We start from the raw sequence: 21837 nt of genomic DNA, 5'->3' as shown, positions 1-21837 counted from the left end.
AAGTCTCTATTTATTTTTTTAAAAAAATTATAAGATAATAAGTAACAAATATTTAGATTATTTAATATTTTATTTTATTCAATTAGTCACGGGTTATATTTTTTAAAAAAATTACTAGTGACTTGCTTATAAAAGAATTCAAATCATTAATTATGTAATATGATATATCATATTGCTCCTCAATTCATAACACAGCATGGAGGACAGACCTGCAATGGTTGTTTTTATCAATTGCTTTGGACGAAACAATTATGACAGCCAAAAAAAAAAAAAATTGAAATGAAACATGATTGAAATTAATATTACCATTTAGGCAATTACTATAATTTTTTTTTTCTCTGGCTTAATTTTCTTTAAAATAATAATTATAATTCCACTTGGTGACTTGAAGAAGCAAGAGCAACAACAAAGATCCCATGAGTCAAGTTACTGGTATACGATCAGATAGAATGTCCAAATTGATAAATGCCACTGCCAAGGGGAGTTGTTAGAATCATGAGATCTTCATTGCCTCCATGTTTTTAGCTTTCTTCTACCTATCCTAAACCTCCCCTTCAAACTCTTCGTCCCCCAGAACTTCAACTTGTTTCAAAAGTTCCTGGAGCAGCTAAAAAACAAAACAAAAAACCCACCATTTACATCATGCCTTTTCACTGTCCTTGTATTGTCTTTCTCTTCATTGTTTTGATTTTTGTTATCAAACCAGTTGCACATTCCTTGCCCTTTATTGTTCTTCATGGTAATTGTCTTCTGCTCCTAAGCAATTTCTTCTTCTTTTTTTTGCAATTTTTTGGTTTATTTTTTGAGTTTTTTAGTGACCCGTTCTTGTATCTTGCTCTTTTCTCTTTCTGGGTGTGTTAATTTAGTCAGATAAAAGCTTATAATGGAATATTTTGGAGTCTGATTGTGTCTATTATTAGATTAGAAAGTATTGTTCTGCTTCTGTGTAGTTCACTACTAAAGTGAATCATACTGTTTTCCTTTTCCTTTTATCTTTTATGAGTGAATGGAAATATAATTATATTATAATGTTATTAATGGATTTGGCAATTGGCATTGAGCAGTGACATTAAAAAAATTCTGTCCAGATAAGATGCCTTGACACCAACACTATTTCGATTTAATCTGTTTTATGAAGAAGTTGAAGAAAAAAAAGTGAACTTTTGTGGGTATTAACATAAGCTGCAGATTAGGAGGAAGATGATAGGAGAACTTAATCTGCCCTCGCAGACTCTTTTATTTTATTTTATAGGAGAACTTAGTAAATAAAGCATAACACTAAAAATCATGATTTACATGTGAACATGCTGCTTACTGGAAGGAGAATAAAATGAAATCTAATTCCACATTCGAGAGAAGTTATTGTATTAGGAAAAAGATTGTAACTTGTATGTTTTCATACCAGGTAAATTGTGTCGTTCAATGTAACACTAAAATAAAAACTATAGAGAATGAAAGTGTTTGATTTACCTGCAACTGTTCTTAAATTATAGAAGTCAACTCATAAATCAAGGACAGAAGGCATATGTTGCAGATGTATTCAGACTGGCTGATTATGTAAACTGGAGTTGGCAAGAAAACAACAGTTACTTGGAGTGCATAATGTACTGAGTTCTTGTGATAGGACTTTCTTATTATGGCAGATAAAGTATTGCATAGGTTTTCATCCCCATGCATGAGGTAAATATGGTGCAAAGCTTGTCTAGAATATGAAATACATATTACTTAGCAATATTTGGATGTTCTGCAGATTTTAGACACGCAAACTGTTGTGTGTGAATTATTTGTCTTTAATTCAGAATTTGAAATTAGATGAATGCTTTTGTTTCATTCTGGTTTTTTTTCTTTTTTCTTTTGGGTGATTGTTTAATTTAAGTTTCAGCATTTCCAAACTATTGGGCTTTCGCTTTTTATATTACTTATGTTAGTTAACCTTTCTTATTGACAAAGCATGCCTAGCTTTGTAAATTTTGTCGAACCATGTATCATAATAGTGGATACTGTAGTTCAATGACATTCTATTTGAATTTGTATTTTTACGCTTCTGTGATTCATTGTTTTTTTTTTTATTCTTCCTTTTATGGCAGGCATTGGAGATCAATGCAAGAATCGAGGAGTAAAACATTTCACTGATGAACTGACAAGCATTTCTGGGTCTCCAGGATATTGCTTGTATGCTTTTCTACTTTCCTATCTTCATGTCATTTAAATCATCCTAATATATCTATTTTTCTACTTATCTAATTCATTTCTCGCTATTTAAACATTGATTTGTATTAAGTGGCTACTGAGAATGTGAACCTGTTAAATTTTTATGAAAAGTTTTTTTGCTACAATCAGCCAAACTGAATCTCTAGTGAACTAAAGTGCTAAAACTTGACTTTTATTGTCTTTCAAGGCAAAACTTGAGAATTTCAATCTCTTTTTTACTCCTTCCCTCCTGATAATTGTTACAACATGAGCACTAATGGGTAAATGTTTTTCCAAATGTGGTTCCATTGCATCAATTGCTTTTCTTTGTTTAGAGAAATTGGGGATGGAGCATGGGATTCCTGGTTTATGCCTCTTGAGGAGCAGGTAAATTTAGTAGAATTACTACCAAGCCATTTTTGACATAGCATTCCACACTCTCTTACAATTTGAAACATATAATGTGTTTGCAGACAGAAAATGTTTGTGACAAGGTGGGAGAGCTCTGTGGGTAATTATGATTACTTTTTTTTTTTATATCAATTTATGCTTGTTTGACCACGAACATATTTGTTTCTATACCTGAAGATCAAGCAAATGAAAGAATTGAGCAAGGGCTACAACATAGTTGGTCTCTCCCAGGTAATTTATGGCCAGTGCATTATTTCCACGTTGCACATATTTGTTTGGAATATTCTCTTCGTTGATGTTTATTTTTTTACACAGTTCAAAGGTGCCTTGTTTTATTAAATCATATCCTTACTTTTTATTAATCCTTTTACCTACATGACCTGATTACTGTTTCATACAGTAGGAAACCAGTAATAAGATTTGATCAAGAACAGTCCTACAAAGCTGTAAAGGCAAATCAACTGCATTTTTATCCCCTCATCAGAAGTCAGAACATGATATTGAAAGTGGAGTGCATATGTGTTTGTAGGAGTTCATACACGTGTATTAAATATATAAGGTCTCCCCATCTTGATTATCCAACTATTGCTATGGAGGTTTCCTAAAAAAAATGGGAGAAAGAAATCAATGACATCCCTTCATTCAAGTAATTTCACATCAGTACATGTGATCTGAACCCTCTCTTGGAAATTATTCATCATTTTTAGTTCAATTCTTTGTTATTGCATACTGTTGCCTCTTAAGAAAAATGGTTGGTTGTGCAAAGCCCATTGTGGGATCTGGTCATGTCATTCTGTGTTTCTCTTGAAAGAGATTGAGTTCAGCTAAGAGAAGGCTTTCCTTTGGATTATTGACTAAATGGAAGAATCAAGCTGGTCTCATTGTTTGTAAATGCTGAATGCAGCATCAATCATTCATTTCAACAGGAGTTCGTACGAATGGAATTTTTCGTACATTTTTCCTTGCCAGTCTGTTAATCTAGGATATTCTCTACTTAAAATATGATAATGGCACTTCAATCTTTTTTGGTAGGACAGAGGTCTAGGGAGCCAAGTACTAAGAAGCTTTCCCCCCTCTTATTCCGTTAGCACATGTAGTTTGAATCACTCTACTCAATGCCTTCATATTTCTCATCTCATCCTGCTAGCCATTCTTGCTTTCATCATCTGTTTATGATGTGATACTAATTTTCTTAAGAGCAAAGGGTATGAAAAAAGGAAGCAATGAAGAAATTACAGAGTCAGGCAAGAGAGAGAAGGCAAAGATAGAACCAGAGAGAGAGAGAGAATGAGTCGTATTTACTTAATTGAATATTCTATTCAAGTGCGGTTCATGTTTGTAGGCAATAGTCCAATTATGTTATAACATCAACTAACTCTCCCAGCAAAACCATCTAATACCTTCTAATTAACTAACTTTACAAGTTTTTGCCACCTGTTCAGTATAAACAGCATCAGTTTTAACCAGTAGCTTCATGCCATCTGTCCCTCCAGAATTTGTTTCAGCTTTATGGTGAGAGATCACAAGTTTTTCTACTTGTCCAGAATGGTTTGCATTTAAAGTTGTTCTTGTAATGAGTAAAATGGATGATTAATTTCAGCTACTGGCCTACTTATTTGGAAATCTTGTGGAACTGTGTTGATGTAGCATATCTACCATAAGGTCCAAAACTTTTCAGGATATTGCAATTTGTTGTTGTAATGGTTTTTTAATTGGTGTACCAATCTTGTACACTTTCTTGAGGATAAAAGATGGTTCTGGTATTTTCTGGGAAAAAAATTGATGAATAAATATGTAAATAAAGTCAAGAAGAATGCCTGTCTGGTCTGCATTTATTATGTTTAATGACTTAGAGTTTGTTACAGGTTATAAAAAAATATGGTTTTGTCAGCTGTTTTGATGGTTAGACAACTTATGTCTAAGTTGCTCATTCCTTTTTTGTTCCCTTTCACCTTTGGTTTAACAGGGCAACTTAATTGGTCGAGGTGTGGTAGAGTTTTGTGATGGTGGACCTCCTGTAAGCACAACCTCTTTATGAACTTCTTTAGCTCTCCCTTTTGGAAATAGTATTACTGTATTCCACAGCTCTTTTTATTATTGCATTGAGCAGTGCTGCTTTAGGTTGATCAATATTTGACAGATCAATCTTCTACACAACATTCTGAAAGTATTCTGTAAAAATACATTTTTAAATAACAAATAACTTCTCCATCTCCAAACAGGTTAAGAATTTCATTTCTTTAGGGGGACCACATGCTGGCACTGCCTCTGTTCCTCTTTGTGGGGTAAGCTCTTTCTTGGTTTATCCTTATTTGTACTTCATCAAGATGTCTCTTCATATTCTTAGAAATGCCTTAGCAGGGTTTAATGGGAAAAATGCTTTTGAGAGTCAGCTTTAAAACCACTGAAAATACAGAAAAGCCCTTCAAATTATCTATACCTATTTGTAATGATAGAAAGTGGAAGCAGGTTCAGCAAACACCCTTGCTTCAAATTGCATGTTACATCTTCAATCAACTCTTATGATGAAAAAATATTTTGTGCATGGCCTTGTTTCAAGCTGCAATTACCCACCACCTTAGCTGTATATAAACTTGATTTACAAGTTGTAAAAGATCTGTGGTTAAAAATATCGTTAAGCTTCTCAACGAGACAATGTCAAAGCTACTATGTTAAAAAGTTTTGTTGTCTCCCTTCTATTTGGTAATTGGTAGGAAGACTGCACTGTAATCAGACCTGTGTTATTGAAAATGAAAGGGCCTTTCTGACCTAAATACTTGTGGATATTCATTGTCATAGATAGGAGATAAAAAGTTTCATACTAACAGAAGATTAATCACAGCTTTCTAGCTGTTGTTTTGAAAATAATTCACAAATGGCATAGCTATTTTTTGCAAATTACAGCATATGAATTTTATGGGACCGAAGCACAAATTCATGGAGTTGAAATTCAAATGTTGGATTTGATGTACAAAGGGATGTACTTAATGCATAATAAATAAAATTTAAGGCACAAAGGAGTCCTGATTGTTCGGTTGGTTGGTTTGGTTGATTTTGGGGGAATTTCTAAAGGGAACAAAAAAAAAAAAGTTTTCCTAGAGCAGTACCATCTGAGTGAGTACCAATTTAAACCAAACCAAAAATCTTAAGTTTGGTCTTGGATTTATTTTGCCTTCTGGACTGATTGAGATCCAAAACTTTTGATCAAATCAGTTAACACTTGAGGCTTGCTGTACTTTCCAAACACAAATCCTTGTTTGTGACGCTTATATTAGTAGTTAAGCATGAAGGGAATGCCTTCTATTAAAGATGGTATCAAAATAATTATAGAGGTTGTGGTTCTCATTGTAAATGCTGATGGATTCTTGAGTTTCATCTTAAGTAGTGACCCTGTTTTTGAATGAGTTCATCATCGTACTCTTTACAGGAAGGCCATTAAGCTAAATCATTTTTGTCATCTCAGACCAAGTTACAGTATCCTCTATAGTTTTCCATAGCAAAATGTAGATTGGTTAATGCATTTTTGAAAATTTTAAATTGAACCATAAGGCTGGTCTTGAGGTTATAAGTTGAAGACAAATCAAAGAATTAAAATGTGTCCATTTGGTTCTAACCAAATGATCCTCATCCTTATAAAGGTGTTGGACTGAAGATAGAGATATAGGTTGAAGAATAAAATTATAGAGCAGAAGGAGAAAGACAAGAGGTTGAAATACAAAGGTACGAATCAAATTTAAACATATAGGGTAAAACACAAATGAATGGCACTGAAGGGCATGGGGTTTAATGCACGATATAGAGTCAAAATGCAGTAATATGGACTTCAACTACTAAGGTGTGGAATTGACACAGGTCCAAGAACTGCTTGTGCATACATTTATGAAGGAATTATTATGGTTTATTATATATTAGTTCTTCTGAATGTGGGAAAGCACCTATAAAAAAAAAAAAAAAAACTTCTTTTTAGTTTCTTTCTAAGGGTTCTGATTAATATGTTTAAAATGACTATACTTTTGCAGTCTGGCATTTTTTGCATACTTGCAGATGCCCTAATGAAGTCTGAGATCTATAGCGACTATGTCCAGGTATGCATCTATCTCTAGGGTTTCTTTAACTTGTGGAGGAGCAAAGAAAAGGAATTATTTTTCCCTCTTTCATTAATGCTGTCAAATATCTTTCTCGTTCAAATATCCCTGAGAAGGCTTGACAATTTATAGTTGACATGTGGAATTGCAGGCTCACCTGGCTCCCAGTGGCTATCTTAAATTTCCTAATGTGAGTAGCATGCTCTGTTGATGTATAGATACCAAAATGAAGTTTCTTTTGATTGCATGATCTCTCTGTGATCAATTTCTTCAGGAAGCCTGTATGATTGTGCAGTAACACGGAAATCTATAGCCTGCTTGGGCCAATTTATTGTTGGTTTATGATTTTTTTTTTTTTTGAAGTGTGTTTTCATGGAATCAATCTTATAAAAGGTGGTGATAGCTCAACATCTTGATATGAGAAATATTTCTTGATTGGTAGGATATTCCACGCTACTTAGAGAAATGCAGGTTTCTTCCGAAGCTTAACAATGAAATTCCTGAGGGAAGGAACACAACTTACAAGGAAAGGTTCTCTAGCTTGCAAAATTTGGTGCTTATCATGGTGAGAAGAATTTCCTTTTTTTCTTAATGTAACATTACTTGGTCCCTTTGGAAATTTTATTCTTGATTTTGACAGTTGGTGGAATTCTAATTGTTTTTTTTTTTTTTTTTTGAATTTCAACAGTTCGAAAATGACAGTGTTTTGATACCCAAGGAGACATCTTGGTTCGGATATTATCCAGATGGGGCTTTCAAGCCAATTGTCCCAACAAAAGAGGTATAATCTGTTTTGTAACAAATTTTCAAATCTAAATATATTTCGTGACTGAGACTTCTGCATAAGTTATTGAGCTTGATATACAGAGATTTCTGCATAATCTCTGTTCAACTGAAACAAACAAGTGAATATCACAAATGGCCCGGATCTCATTTTAAGATTTATTTAACTTTATGAATTATAAGATTCTTATAATTATATTTGAGCAGGATCTTAGCTATCGTAACCTTTTTTTCATTTTCCTCCATACAGACAAAGCTTTACACCGAGGACTGGATTGGTCTCAGGACCTTAGACGAGGCTGGAAGAGTTCATTTCGTTAATGTGTCAGGAGGACATCTTGGAATTTCTAAGAGCGATTTGAAAAAGCATGTTGTGCCTTTCTTGGTGGATGAAGCTTCAGTAAAAAAGTATAGCAATGCCAGGGTGCATGGACTTCCAGGCGCAATCACACAAAACTACCATAGGAAACAAGTTGCGGGCTTTAAGGAGCTTCAGTAAAAGACATTTTCAGGGAACAAGTTGGTCTTGAAGAGGAGAATGATTCAGATTAATTTATGAATATGGAATATCGAAGCCAACGGTTATTTGTGCTTGACCCTTGACAGGGATCATCGACACGTATAGTAAAATAATTCTCCTCTTTTGCTCTAGCCTTGCTATACCAAAGACATTCTGATCAAATCCCTTAATGCCCGCCATTCCACACAGCTCCAGGATTTGGCCTGTATTGTTGCGTTGAAAACATGAATGACGACTTTACACAGTAACTATTGGTATCGATGGCGTTCTTAGATCCACTATTTTGTGTCGCCCTGCATCTGGCTAGTCATGTGCATGAAATCCAGGTTGTCCAGGAAACACATCTGTACACAAGTGCAGCTATAACATTTGCTAGCTAAATTGGCTCTAACACGTCATTCATGATTAAAGAAACGTGTTCGATTAATAATTTATTGATTACTTTCCTGTTTCCCCAACCCGCTCCCGGTTGCCGATTGAAGCCCGCAGTAGTTCTGTGCAAATCCACTAATGTTAGTTTCTGATTCTCCCTTCTTTCCTTTGCACGACCTCCTCACCAGCAGCCTGGAGGCTCTACAATGGTACGTGCACAAATAGCTTTTGAAAAACTTAAAATAGCTTTGTGTAAGGCACCAATTTTGGAATGACCTGATTTTAAGAAACTTTTGCGTGGGAGATTAATGCTTGTGCTGCAAGAATAAAGGCATTACTCATTCAAGAAGGAAATCAAATCATTGGAATTTCTAATTAAAGCTTTGTGCTCTAAACATTTAGGGCTGTCCTTATATAAGAAGGAATACCTACCAATTTTAATGGTAGTAGACAAATGAAGACATTATTTGGAGCATGATCAGTTTCTTATCAAAATTGATTCTGAAAGTTTAAAATATTTGTTAGATCAGAAGATTTATTCTCTCATGCAAAAGGAAAGGATTGACAGAGTTATTAAGACTACGGTACTCGATTCTTTACAGAAAAGGAAAAGAGAATAAGACTATTGATGCCTTATTAAGAAGGGTGGTGATGGATAATGGATTGGACAATACTGATGTTAGGGAAGACCAAGGTATAGCTGTAGTACCATGACAGTGGTAGTGCCAGCATGGTATAAAAACATCATGGAATCTTGTAAAAATGATTCCTAACTACAAGAGGTTATTACTGGAAAGCAAGTAGGAGATAACAATTATTCTAAATGTAGTTTTGCTGATGGGATGCTCAGGTATAAAGGAAGAATTGCGGTTGGAAATGATGGTGACCTCAGGATAAAAGTAGTGAAAACAGCTCATGATTCTTGTTTTGAAAATTATACTGGAATTTAAAATTCTTGTAAGAGGCTCAAGTTTGTGTTTTATTGGCCTTTAATGGTGAAAATGAAGAAAATTGAACTGATTTTTGATTTTGTTTAGTTAAAAACCTTAAAAAAACAAACCCGTTATTCCCTGATCTTGCCTTCCAACCCAGATTCCAAAACCCGCTGCAGGCTTAACGCCGCTGCGTCTGTTTGATCCCATGATTTCCAGTCCTGAATTTTCTCTTTTTTCCAAACAAATCATTCTGTCATGCTATGTTTTGATGCACATGTTCACATTGCACAACCCTCACGAATCTTTTTCTGATTCGTCGCAACTTAACTCATCGCCTTTTCATCGCATGATGATGGCTAGCACATTATCTGCTCGTGAAGTGGATGAAGAACAAGAAGATAACTGCTAAGTCTGCAATTTTGATCTCATTCGCAGGCAACACCTGGCCGGAACCATCGATTTGCTTGCACTTTGGCCAGAACCTTGATGCTTAGCTTGACTGGCCGGTCTTGATGCTCATTGTCTGTCACTCTACCTTTTGCATGGATGCCATTTCCATTCTAATCAAGCATATTGCATCTCCAGTTATTTCTTACAGGTCTCTACTTTGCTTTTTGTTTTTCCACTTCTTAATTCACGTTCGGACACCAACCAGTTCTCACCAAGAACAACCACGCTATTGCTCCACCGGCGATTTCAACGCGCTCTGAGGCTATATACACGGTGAAGGACGACCAACCTATCTAGTTTTAAATATAAACTCCATCACTATCCATGCATTTCGTGTTTTATCTTGTGTCTCAAGTCTCGTACAAACACTCAATGCCTTCTCAACAGATTCACAACGTGAGAAAGCTTTTATACAAGTCTGTTACGCAGTGTTTGGTTAATATTATACGACAGAAAAGATGAAGACAATAGAGACATAAATGTGATAGGGTGAAAGATCAAAATAGAAACATAAAAATAAACGAAATAATTTTGGAATGAATTTATATATTTTTAAAATATCATTGTCAAGAACTTTTAATTTTTAAAATTATTCAATTAAAATATATAAAAATAAAAATAGTTATTATCATATAACTCGAGAATTAATTAGAAGAAAAGTTATTTTGTAATTCGGGAGGGTAAATCTAGTTGATAAAAAAAATTAAAAATAATCAAAGTAATTTTTTTTATTATTTTTTATTTCAAAAACACTAACAATCTTTTGAATTGTGTTTGATCCTAGGTTGACCTAGGTATTTTACCAGATCAAGTCTACTCTTCTTTTATTTTTTTATTTTTTTTAAATCAAGATCAATTAAGATCTCAAGTGAACTAGTGAAGTCATTCATAGTCTTATAACTTAAATTATTATAATATTATTAATTTTAACATTTATATATATATATATATATAATTATTTAAGTTTGAAAACAAATATGCATCTCAAAAATAAAATAAATTTTTTCACATTTTATTATATCTCTTCTACTATAAATAGTAAGTGTATTTTATACATTATTACCAGACATTTTTATTTGTCTCTTTTGTAGCCTGTCTCGTTCATTTCCTAATTTCTCATTCTCTATCTTTTCTATCTTGTCTCCTTCATTTCCCAATTTCCCATTCTCATTTCCCTGTTTGTCTCTTTTCTATCCTGTCTCCTTCATTTCTCATTCTCTTATCTTTTCTATCTTGTCTCCTTTATTTCCCAATTTCCCATTCTTTTCTGTTCTGTAACAAGTGATAGTACCTAGACATTACCTTACGGACATTCTCATCAACAATTTATATTTATTGATCCATTAACCAGCATTTTGGAAATTATAACCTTCAGAATGGCAACATTTTAACTTTAAATTTCTAAAGCGATTACTTGATATTGAATTTTCCATAGCAACCTAAAATACATGTGACTAATTAGAGAAATATCTCATTTGCTCATCATCTCTTAGCCCTGGCTGTGACAGTCCATCAACTCCTACTTTCCTAGTAAGCTCACAATTTGCTGGTTCAGGATTAACATTAAAAACAAGCAAACCACATCATAAAGCATGAAAGCATGTTCTTCTGCAGACAGCACCATCGTTAAGGGTGTATTTGTTTTAACAACACTTTCAACAAAAAAAAATAAAAAAATAATTTTAGTATTTTTAAATCGTTTTTATATGCTAATATTAAAAATAAATTAAAAAAAATATTATGTTAATATATTTTTAAGCGAAAAACAAAAAGCAATCCTTACCATAATACCAAATGCATATATTGACCATAATGCTCATGTTTCTTACATTGACTTGAGACAGAACAACTCGATGTACAAGGGGTGCCAGGAACCGAAGTTCTTTCCTGCCTAGTTGAACATTATTACTTTCAGAGATTAAAAAAAAAAAAAAAAACTTGTCAAACTAACATGCAATTTTACCAGAGCTATTCAATACACATGAATGTCGACACTGATAGCTCCCAAGTGATCCGCCCTGATTGAGCAGCTGTTCTTCCTGTTTAATTGCTCCCCAACAATCTTTTGGTGAGCCTGGCAGCGGAGCCAGAGGCAGGATATTCTTGCCAGAGCTGCCTGACCAGCAACTCGAACACGGCAGACAACACTTAGATCAGCCCATATCTCACTTCCCACAGGCCCAGATTCAATACTTGGATTATATCCATCAAGATCTGCTTCTGTTACAACAACTACAGAGCCATCATCAAATGGCACTATACCCTGCAGAAGTGCTGGCCTTGGAGTTCTCAAAACTAAATCAGTCAATTTGAAGTTGTGATCGCTAGTGTCCACCTTTAGATAATAATATTCCTGAACAGCCTGCATTTGCTAACAAGAGCTAGTAACTAATCAAGGATATGCATGAACCTTGTTAGAAAAGTCTAGGAAGTTCTAACATGCATTTTATGGACTTTGGTGAAAATATCAAGTTAAAATTATCATCATTTTTTCCTTTCAATTTCCTTGGTTATATGAATCAGAAGGAAAAGCAAAAATGCCGCATAAAAGACCAGAAATTCTAACTATCAAATTCTTGTGTACTCAGTTTCATGAAGTTGAGTAAAATCTAAGCATGAAAACTACAATTTACACATGACATTCTTAACTTCTTGAGCTAAATCATAGCGAAAACAAGGTCCTGCCCAAGCATACCTGCCATTGCGCAGATGCTAGTAGCACTCTTGGTCGGATTGACCTCACATAATTATATGCAGCATTAGGGGTCATCTGCATGTGGTGCACCTGCACTTTAAAACACAACTTTAGAATAGCTGCAATGAAAAAGAAAACCTACAAACTTTTGAGTTTTGAATTGGGTTGATGACCAGGTAGCATATAACAATTGTTGTGCTGCGTCCTCGACCTGCTTTGCAATGAACATATGTAGTTCGTCCTGATGATACATTTTCTTCAAAGTAAAACAAAACATAAGCAGCGTCAGAATCACAAGAATAATAACTTCACCTGCATGTAAAAATATTTGTTGTCACAAAGCACAAATGAATCTCACCATGAATGAAGGCTACAGCTTGGCATATATCATTTAAGGACGGAGCAAAGCAGTAGTCTCTCGTGGGGATCACCAGATGATCAATGCCATAAGCCTACCAATATATTTATAAGTCAAAATGTAGAAACTCTTAAACAATTGTGTGGAATTTCATATAAATGGATGCCAAACGATGAGAATTGACAAATTATAGAAACAGACAATTAAACTAAAAATGCAATCACTGGACAAACAACGCAGCTGAAATTCTAGGTGGAAAACCACGAAATCAGACAACTGTCCAGGCAGGCAGTGAAGGCTCATTTAGTAGACAGCAAGTGAGCAGGAAGCATGTGTTAATAGCTCTTCACATAACATGTATCAGCTATCTACCGAGGTGACCAGCTCATAAAAATATAAACTATTAACACATGCACCCCTATCAAAGGATAGAGAGGATAGAAAAAAGGCACTTACATGGTATAAAGAAGTTGGCACTAGCGTCTCATATGGTTCATTCAATGTTATCACTCCACCAACACCGAGCCCCTTCAGACATGGAACATCAGAAGGGAATGGAACAGCACCTAACAATATAAACTGCAAATAAACATATTAGAAGAGATGAAATTGAGAAGGCGACTTGATATGAAATTCATTACACAAAGGCACAAGTAAATTTTCGGACAACTCCAAGAATCTTGAGCTCAAAGATTATGGCGTAATACACCTACTAATGATATTAACATTTGCAAACACATCATGTAAAAACAATCCAGAGTAGACAAATGGAAAATTGAAAACTCGTGCACAGATAATCCATGAGAGAAAACTGCAACCATGGTTCACCAAACAACATTTAATAAAAAAAACACAAGCATTCTTAATAAACCTCAATCCAAGTTTAAATTTTACAAGCATAAAGAACCAATGATAAAAGTTCCAGATTGGAGTGGCTCCTCACTCCAATCATCAGAAGTTCAGCGTCCTAGTAAGTTTACAAGCACAGAGAAAACAAATGTGTTTTGAAATCTAAACAGTACAAGAGCGCAAAAATAAAGTTGGCAAAAGATAAGGGAATGAAGTTAAACTCCCAAGCAACATTGTCACTTGCTTTGAGACAACTCTTTAATAACTGTCCAATCTCCTATCCTAAACACACACTTCCTTCACTTAATCTACACATACAGACATCAGAACTCAACCAAAAACTGAAATAACCCCGTAAAAAGAACAAACACAACAAAACTTATTAGCGTCAAAACACATGGCAAGCATGTAAAATCCACCCACCCACCCAATCTACACAATCTTATACTATAAAAAACCGAAAAATGGAATCAAATTTGAAAGGGCAAACACCCCCAACTAAACCAATCTCCACATATAAAGCAAAAACCCTCATACATGTCATCAACACGTGCCATGTTAAACACACAAAAAAAAAAAAAACCATCAAAGAGCTCCATAAGCAGCGAAAAAAAAATAACATTGATCCAAACATAAAACATCGAAAATTATACCTCATGAACTCTATCCCACCAGCGAAACTCAGCCTGGACCTTATTCCTAACAACATTATAAAGCAAAGTTGGGTAAAACAAAGCCCGAGCTCCAGCTCCAATAAAAACCCGTTTTGCATTCCACGCAATAACGCCTTCACTCTCCTTCTTATTAGCACCTACAGAACGCAATTCCTTCTCCTCCTCCCCTCTCTCCACCTCGCCTACTCTCAATTCCTCAATTATCATAATATCCCCAAATTATGACACCAAATCAATCACAATCACGTCCAAATCCCTAATAAACCCTAATTAACAATATCTCTATATACTATATACCTGAGTGAATCTATGGGTAATTACACAATAGGTGACCAAACTGAAATCTTCACACCAGTTAAAATAAAAACCCTAAGCTTTTACGGAGATTACAGGGATGGAGACTGATCTTAGGAGAATCGATTGGCTTCGAAATAATTGAGTTGGGATTGCTAGATGAAATCACCATCGTCAGCAAAAAGAAAAAGGGGTTTTGATCGGGCGGCGAAATCGAGATGGTGAGATCATGATCGATGAGAGATGGTGACCAATTTGATTTTGTGAAAGAATTTTTGGAAACTAGATTGCCTGGATTCTACTCCTTCCTCTTTTTTCTCAACCAACTTTCACTTACAGAGAGAGAAAGTACTAGTATAGGAATTTTAGAGATTGGGGTTACGGAGAGAGGTTACATTGACGAGCGGGTGTTAAGCATGGATTTCTGAAATCTGATAAATGGATGACACGTGGTGTGGGGTGGATATGGGTTTTGAAAAAACAATTGGGTACGTGTCATGTTGGGCCCCTGGCGTGGAGATTGCCATCACTTTTTAAGACGGTCGTGTATTTATCTGTATTATATAGGTATCCTTTGACGGATAATATTTTTTATTTTCTTATGTTTTGAGATTAGTTTTAGGTTATCTTTGGTATTGAGGTCTAATCTAAAAAATTTAGTTTTAAATTAATTTTTATATTTTTAAATTATTTTAATATATTAATATAAATAAAATTTTAAAAATAAATATATATATATTATTTTAAAATATTTTTATAAAAAAATATTTTAAAAAAACAATACCCATCCTAAGTTTAAACAAACACTTAATTTCTCTTGTGATCTGTTTTGACATGTGGATATAAACTTAAACCATGATTAAGGTTGGAGCTCCGTGAGATACCTTGAAAAGCTTACTCCACCTTCCTTGCATGTTAAGGTTGGTCCACTAGTGGCCAATTTCAAGACTACTATATTTTTTTATCGCAAAATATTAGGTATTTATCTTGTGTTTTGTGATGAATTGACTGAAATTTTTTAAAATAGAAAAGAAATAATCGAATTTTTTATTTGCAAGTAAAATTTTGATTATAAATTTAGAATTTAATGTATATAAGGTGTAATTTTTTAAAAATATATCAAAATGATGACATCTTCAATTAATTTTGTCAGTTCATGCTAACTCACGATTTAAGTCATAAACCATGCTAATTTTAATAACATCATTTAATTTTTATTTAATTATATCACAATAAAAATATACAAGAAAACAACAAAATATTTAAAATAAGAAAAACTAATGATGGTTTGTAAAAAAAAACTTTCTAATATTATAAAAAGTCTTAAAAAAAAGTAAAAATTGAATGGTATTTAATAAATTTCAAATGTATTCTTAATTAATTTAAAAATTAATGAATTAACATATTTATAATATTTTAAATTAATTATTTTTTAAAAAACACTTAAATTTAAATTAAAAAAAATAAAAACAGGTCAAGCAAGCAAGTTTATTAATGAAGTACCTAAGGAATAATCTCATATCTTTTAGTTGTATTGATAATGGTGATTTTGAGTTTATTAATTGTAAAAGATAATAAATTATGATTATAGAAAAATAATTAGTTAGTTGACCCGCATCTCATCGCTAATTGGATGAAAAAAATTAATATTAAAAAATGCTAAGATATGCTCACACATCTAGCCTTGTTTAATTTTCTCTCACTAATCCAATGGCAAATGATATGTTATCAACCCCTATATATATATATATATATATATATATATATATATATATATATATATATAAAAGAGCAAACAATGTATTTTCTGCTTTTCTAGATTCTGACCATTAGAGAAATGCTTGAAAATCGATTTGTGATTTTATTAACCTAAAGATCAATTTTTAACTTATTTTATGCTAAACAAATCCTTAGACTCTTCAAAAACCTATCTATTCACTTGAAAAAACCATATTTCGGTTCAAATACACAAAATTAATTTAAAAACAAATTTCAACCTCAAACTTGATCTATTTTTTTCAATAAAATAAAAGATAAAAAAATAAAAAAAAAATACCTTAGTGAAACTCCCATCATAAAATGAAGCTCACCAACACTAAGAATCAGTTTATTAGTTGTTGGAATGTGGACTTTCAATAACTCTCTCTTTCTTTAACATTTTCCCAACAACTCTCTCTCCTATGCAAACTGAAGAAATAAAACATTAAGATAAAGTTTTGTACCAAATTATAGAATTGTGAAAACCAAAGAACTTAAATAGAACCTGGCCAAAAAAATTAAGGGAAAAATGAGCAAAAAATACTGAAAAAATAGTGCCAATAAAGAGAAACCCTCAAGTTTTACCTGACTTTCAACTTTAGTCTCTTTCACTTCAATTTTTCAATAACAAAATAATCTTTTTTATATATAAAATTGAGCATCAAGTCATTCCTTAGAAATCCCTGTACTATTTTCATGTAAGGTTGTTATTAGGAAGAATTGAATTCTTTAAAAGTTAGTGACTCGTCTCACTAGCTTACTCAAGTAAGCACTTAGAAATGTCTTTAGTGAAGATCCATCCAACCGACCTGTCATCTTTGTTTAGATCGCGACAACAATCAGTCTAAAGAAAAAATGGGCGAACATGGTCAGGAACCTCAACACAATCCAATATTTGTACAATTAGCAACACCAACGCCAGCCTCTACAATCGTAGATGCATTTACCAACTAGTCCCACAAGACAAAGTCATTTGATGACATTGATCAAGATAAAATGACAACGCTAAAAGTACCATTTTCATTGGAGATTACTTGACCATGTTATTAAAAGATCAGCATAAAATAATGTCTTGTTTAACTAACCAAATATATTTATTTGTTTAACAACCAATTTAGCCCATCTTGCCCTATACAACATACATATAATTTATTCATTTTCTTTATCACTAATACAATCACTTTTGGTCATTCATGCATCAACATACATACATTCCAATTGACTTTGTATAAGAATAGAAAACTATGCTTTAAAGTTTAAACCTAGACTCTCTACACTGTGAAGGTGGAAACTCTAAAACATATTGAAATTCTATTATTATATAAATACCGTGTACTTGCAGATTGGATTTTCACGTCCTTTTCAAGACTAGTCAACTCTAGTTGCTAAGCCAGCCCTAGTTGATGGCTTCCAGTTGTTGGCGTCCTCTTGTTTTTCTACAACCACGCTCAGCCTCGTAATATAACAAGAATAATTTGCCCTGCAGTCGGCAACGCCACCGCCCCTCCGTTCCAGGCCAAGAACTTTAAAGGAATTTGGGCGGCAAAAGACTCCATACTTTTGTATGTATTGCGTAGCTCTATTTAACATACAGCACTTTTGAAGTGGCCCAAGTAATCTTTGTTTGCCTATCTTTACATGTCTGACAATGCAAGGTGACATCAACCGAAACTTGAATTTTTTTTTTTTTCAGTAAATTTAAAGCTATTTTAAAAATTGAATATTTAATTTAAGAAATAAATTACAGGGTTAAAAAAAATTTTGGAAGGTGAAGAGATTACAGGCTTTAATTATAAAAAAGAATGTTTTTTTATTATTAATAAATATTTTTTCATTAGAAAGATAGATGCAAGTGATTTTGATTTTTTTTTCTGTAATTTTTTCTTCTTTCAAACCATATTTAATTTTATATTATGTCAAACTCCTTTAATTTTTTACCAAAAACTAGAGTTTGTATAAAAATAGAGCGCTTAATCTTGTTTTGTAGACTTTATATAAGAATACAAAACTTATTATTGTATAAAAATAGAGTTTGATTTATTTTTTAAATTCAAAATTTTAAATTTTTAAAATTTTTTTTTTTTTTTATTAACGTGAGTGTTTCGGGCCAGCTTGGCGTACCTTGACTAATCTCACATGCCCTCTGAAGTTAACGACCATGTAAGTCTCTAGTGACTCTAAAATTTATGGAACTCGAATTAATGATTTTTAAAAAATAAATTTAAGATCTGATCAATTTAACTCTTTTATAATTTTTACCTATTTTTTTCTGAAGAGAATAGAAGATAACATGTAAATTGTGCTATATTTCTAAATAAGTTTTCAACGGCGATCTTTCCCTTCTTTTTTTTTTTCTCCTACAGATGCTACTTTGCAAAAACAAAACTCAAACTTTTCCTTTATATCATAATGCTACGAATTTCAGACTTAAAAAGGTACAGTGAATGCTGCAAACATGGTTTCTTTCCAGATTAGCAACACATGCAGGACGAAGTAATATCTCTTCGGCAACGTTGTTTTAACTCACAACTCCTCTCTTACATCCTTGTGAAACGCAGGTTAAAATATATACTTTCTTGCTGGGAGAATTGCTTTTACAGATGATCCTCTCATAGGATAGTGCCAAAACGTGATCAGATTTTTCATATCACCAATAAAACTCAATAATGTGATCAAGATATGAATTGAAAGGTGAAAGAAAGCGATTTTCAACGTGCACTAGCACCAAACAAAAGCTGACAGAAGCTTATGAGCATAATTGAAGCGCTTATCACATCAGCACTAGCGTGCAGGATGAAAATCCATTCAAGTCATTGCAAATGGAGGAGGATGACTACTGAAAGCAAAATGACAAAGGACACTGTCCTGTATTATCTTCCACTGATGTTCTTCGCTCTCGTAGTCAACTTGAACATGAAAATTTTCGTAATTTACAAAAGAATTGAATGAACAGATTGATTTAAAACATGAACTGGGAATGAAAGGCTTTTTGGAGATTGAAGCATGCCTTTTAACTCAAACATCCTCAAAAAATCTCCAAGAACAAGCTACAGAAACACACACAACTCTCACATTATCAACTCGATTGCGTATTCATGGGAGTAAAAAGGCTCGAGTAAAATCTGGCATGATGTTGTCAGATAGAAACCATCACTTCGATCGTGAGCACTCAAAAAGACAACAGGAAGTGGCAGTCAGCGTTCCCTACATCTTATATTGTGAGGATTCTTAGGGTTCCATTAATGCAAAACCACAAAAACTGGGGGCCCTGGGTGTTGAGATGATTATGATGAATTTCAGAAGGATCCATCAATGAAAAACTAGCAAAGTGGAGCCTGTAGAATTGCATATCCCAAAAAGATGCTCAACTCTGAGAAGATATTCTCGATTCTTAAATGGATAATCACATGCACCGTAGACCAAGCCACAAAAATCAAGCTTACAGATCCATCTTGTTGAATTTTTAAAACCCACAGAATGAATAAGGTCTAGCTTTGTTTGATGTATCGCACAAATTTAACAGATCCATCATGTTGAAAAATGATGCTTTCGATTTAGGGGCTAAAGAAATTCAAATTGAATATTGAATCTTATTTGAATGAAGAACTTTGAGCTTCCAGCACAGCTACTCAATTTACCAGAATGCTCTTGTCACTTTCATCATAGTTTATGATCAACTAAAAGCTGACAATGATTTGCAAGTGGTGCCATGGTTTGTATTAATTAAATCGATACAATCATTATTTTTTACATTACATTACAAATCTGAACGCATTGATTAATGTAAATTGAGTGCAAACATTCATGAGCACCTGATACACAATAACAGCCTCGATGTCTTCATCCAAGCAACTAGGAGAGAAATGGCCACCGCAGCCACATTCTTTGGCCAGGAACTTTGAGGTTGCCAGGAAAAAAAAAAAACAAAAAAACCTGAAAGGGGTGTCATGCAATTCAAGAGTGGAATAATCAAAATTGAAACTCAAATATCTGATTTAATAAGATTAAAAAAAAAAAAAAAAATAAATTAGGATCTACCTTACACAGTAAATGTGCCCAGACCAAACGTATGTGTCGTGAAAATTGCCAAAAATATTAATAATGTCAACATAATTAATGTTCGAAACTAGAGAATAACAAGCAAAAGATAAACTTTCACAATTAACACTCCTAAATTTAGGGAGTCGTATCGTTTAATATATGGTGACAAATTAAACATTATAAAGTAAAAAACTGCAATTATTATTAGCGGTTGTTTATCCTGAAATCTATACCAAACAATGATAATTTGATAAAAAAAAATCTCAATTTGTGATTGAATTAATCGAGAAGGATTTGGAAGCACTGATGTTTTCTTAATACTCTTTTTTTTTTTATTATTATTATTATTAATATGGATGTTCAGGTCAGCTTACGTGTACTGAAGTTAACGATCATGTAAGCCTCTAATGGTCTTGAGGTTTATGAGACTCGAACTAATAACTTATAAAGAGTAAACTCAAAACCTAACTAATTGAGTTAAAAAGCAAACGCCTTCCAGGGAAGAACTAGTGCATTGTAGCCTCAAATGTGTTGTGTGTGGTCCCGCACAATGTGATGGTGGGACCACCATATTAATTAAAAAGATAGGCAGTTGACTGCCTCTTTGATTTAAAATGTGTATGATATTGTAGATGGCACTTGTTGTATTTTTGAACAAAAAAGAGGAGAGAAAATCGAGAGAACAACAGGAAGTTGAGGCAGCTGCATTGTCTGTCTTCATTCTTTGTTTTTCAGCTGTTAACCGTTGGATCGAATTGAAGATTTGGATAGCAGTTTTCTAGACACGTTACTCTTCATTTTGGACGGTTGGAGCGAAGATTGGTTATGTGAAAACTGGTCGTTTGGACAGGAAACAGGGTTGTGAGTGTTGTGAGTTTTTCTCAAACACTTCTCTCTGTATTCTTGTTGTATTCCAAGAATAGATTGTTCTTGATAATATGTATATTGTAGTCTTTAGTTAAATTTGAGGAAAAACAATTATAAACCCATTATTTGTTGATAGTGAAAGTTTTTAGGTAGACTACGGTCCCGTGGTTTTTTTCCCGCATATCGGGTTTTCCACATAAAAATCTTGGTATTGATTTGTATGATTATTGCATTATATTTATTCATTGTTTGATCCTGATTTTGATTGCACAAAAAGAAAAAATGATGGGGACTTGTGAATTGTGAATTGTATTCCGCTGAATTGACCTGGTTATTTGTTCCTAGTTTTCCCAACAAAATGCAAATAAGTGGACATGACAATTGAATTGGATAAAAGAAAAAGGAAACCTAGGAGGGTGACCATATAAGTTTTCAATCTTGGAGACGGAGGCATTCCTGCTGGAAGAACTCTGCAAACAAAAGCCAGTGGCTGTCTCGCAGAACTCCATTTTCAGAACCTGGTTTCGCTAGCGTTAATCTCTAAGATTACAAAAT

General features: G+C 33.5%; 1 protein-coding gene and 1 pseudogene across 1 annotated transcript; one reads left to right on the top strand and one right to left on the bottom strand.

The window, feature by feature from the left end:
• Window positions 1-370: 370 nt before the first annotated feature.
• On the top strand, window positions 371-8263 carry LOC118062895 (uncharacterized; annotated as a pseudogene).
• A 3262-nt stretch (window positions 8264-11525) lies between these two features.
• Window positions 11526-15052, bottom strand: LOC118062894 (phosphatidylglycerophosphate phosphatase PTPMT1). Its single transcript, XM_035076767.2, has 6 exons — window positions 14302-15052; window positions 13256-13378; window positions 12800-12893; window positions 12615-12697; window positions 12442-12531; window positions 11526-12108 (listed from the first exon to the last, which is right to left on the bottom strand). Exons 1-6 carry the CDS (start codon window positions 14527-14529, stop codon window positions 11719-11721), a joined length of 1008 nt encoding a protein of 335 aa, XP_034932658.1. The 5' UTR covers window positions 14530-15052; the 3' UTR covers window positions 11526-11718.
• Between the last annotated feature and the right edge of the window lie 6785 nt (window positions 15053-21837).

The sequence above is a fragment of the Populus alba genome, chromosome 3 (assembly GCF_005239225.2).
Source record: "Populus alba chromosome 3, ASM523922v2, whole genome shotgun sequence".
Classification (NCBI taxonomy): domain Eukaryota; kingdom Viridiplantae; phylum Streptophyta; class Magnoliopsida; order Malpighiales; family Salicaceae; genus Populus; species Populus alba.
This window is presented reverse-complemented; position numbering and strand designations above follow the sequence as displayed.

Excerpts from the sequence above, each read along its gene's own strand:
- LOC118062894 (XM_035076767.2), bottom strand. The coding sequence starts at position 14,529 with ATGATAATTGAGGAATTGAGAGTAGGCGAGGTGGAGAGAGGGGAGGAG. Across the intron at positions 12,698-12,799 it reads AGCTGTAGCCTTCATTCATG|AAAATGTATCATCAGGACGA; the intron begins GTGAGATTCATT and ends TTTACTTTGAAG. Across the intron at positions 12,532-12,614 it reads CAATTGTTATATGCTACCTG|GTGCACCACATGCAGATGAC; the intron begins GTCATCAACCCA and ends TTTAAAGTGCAG.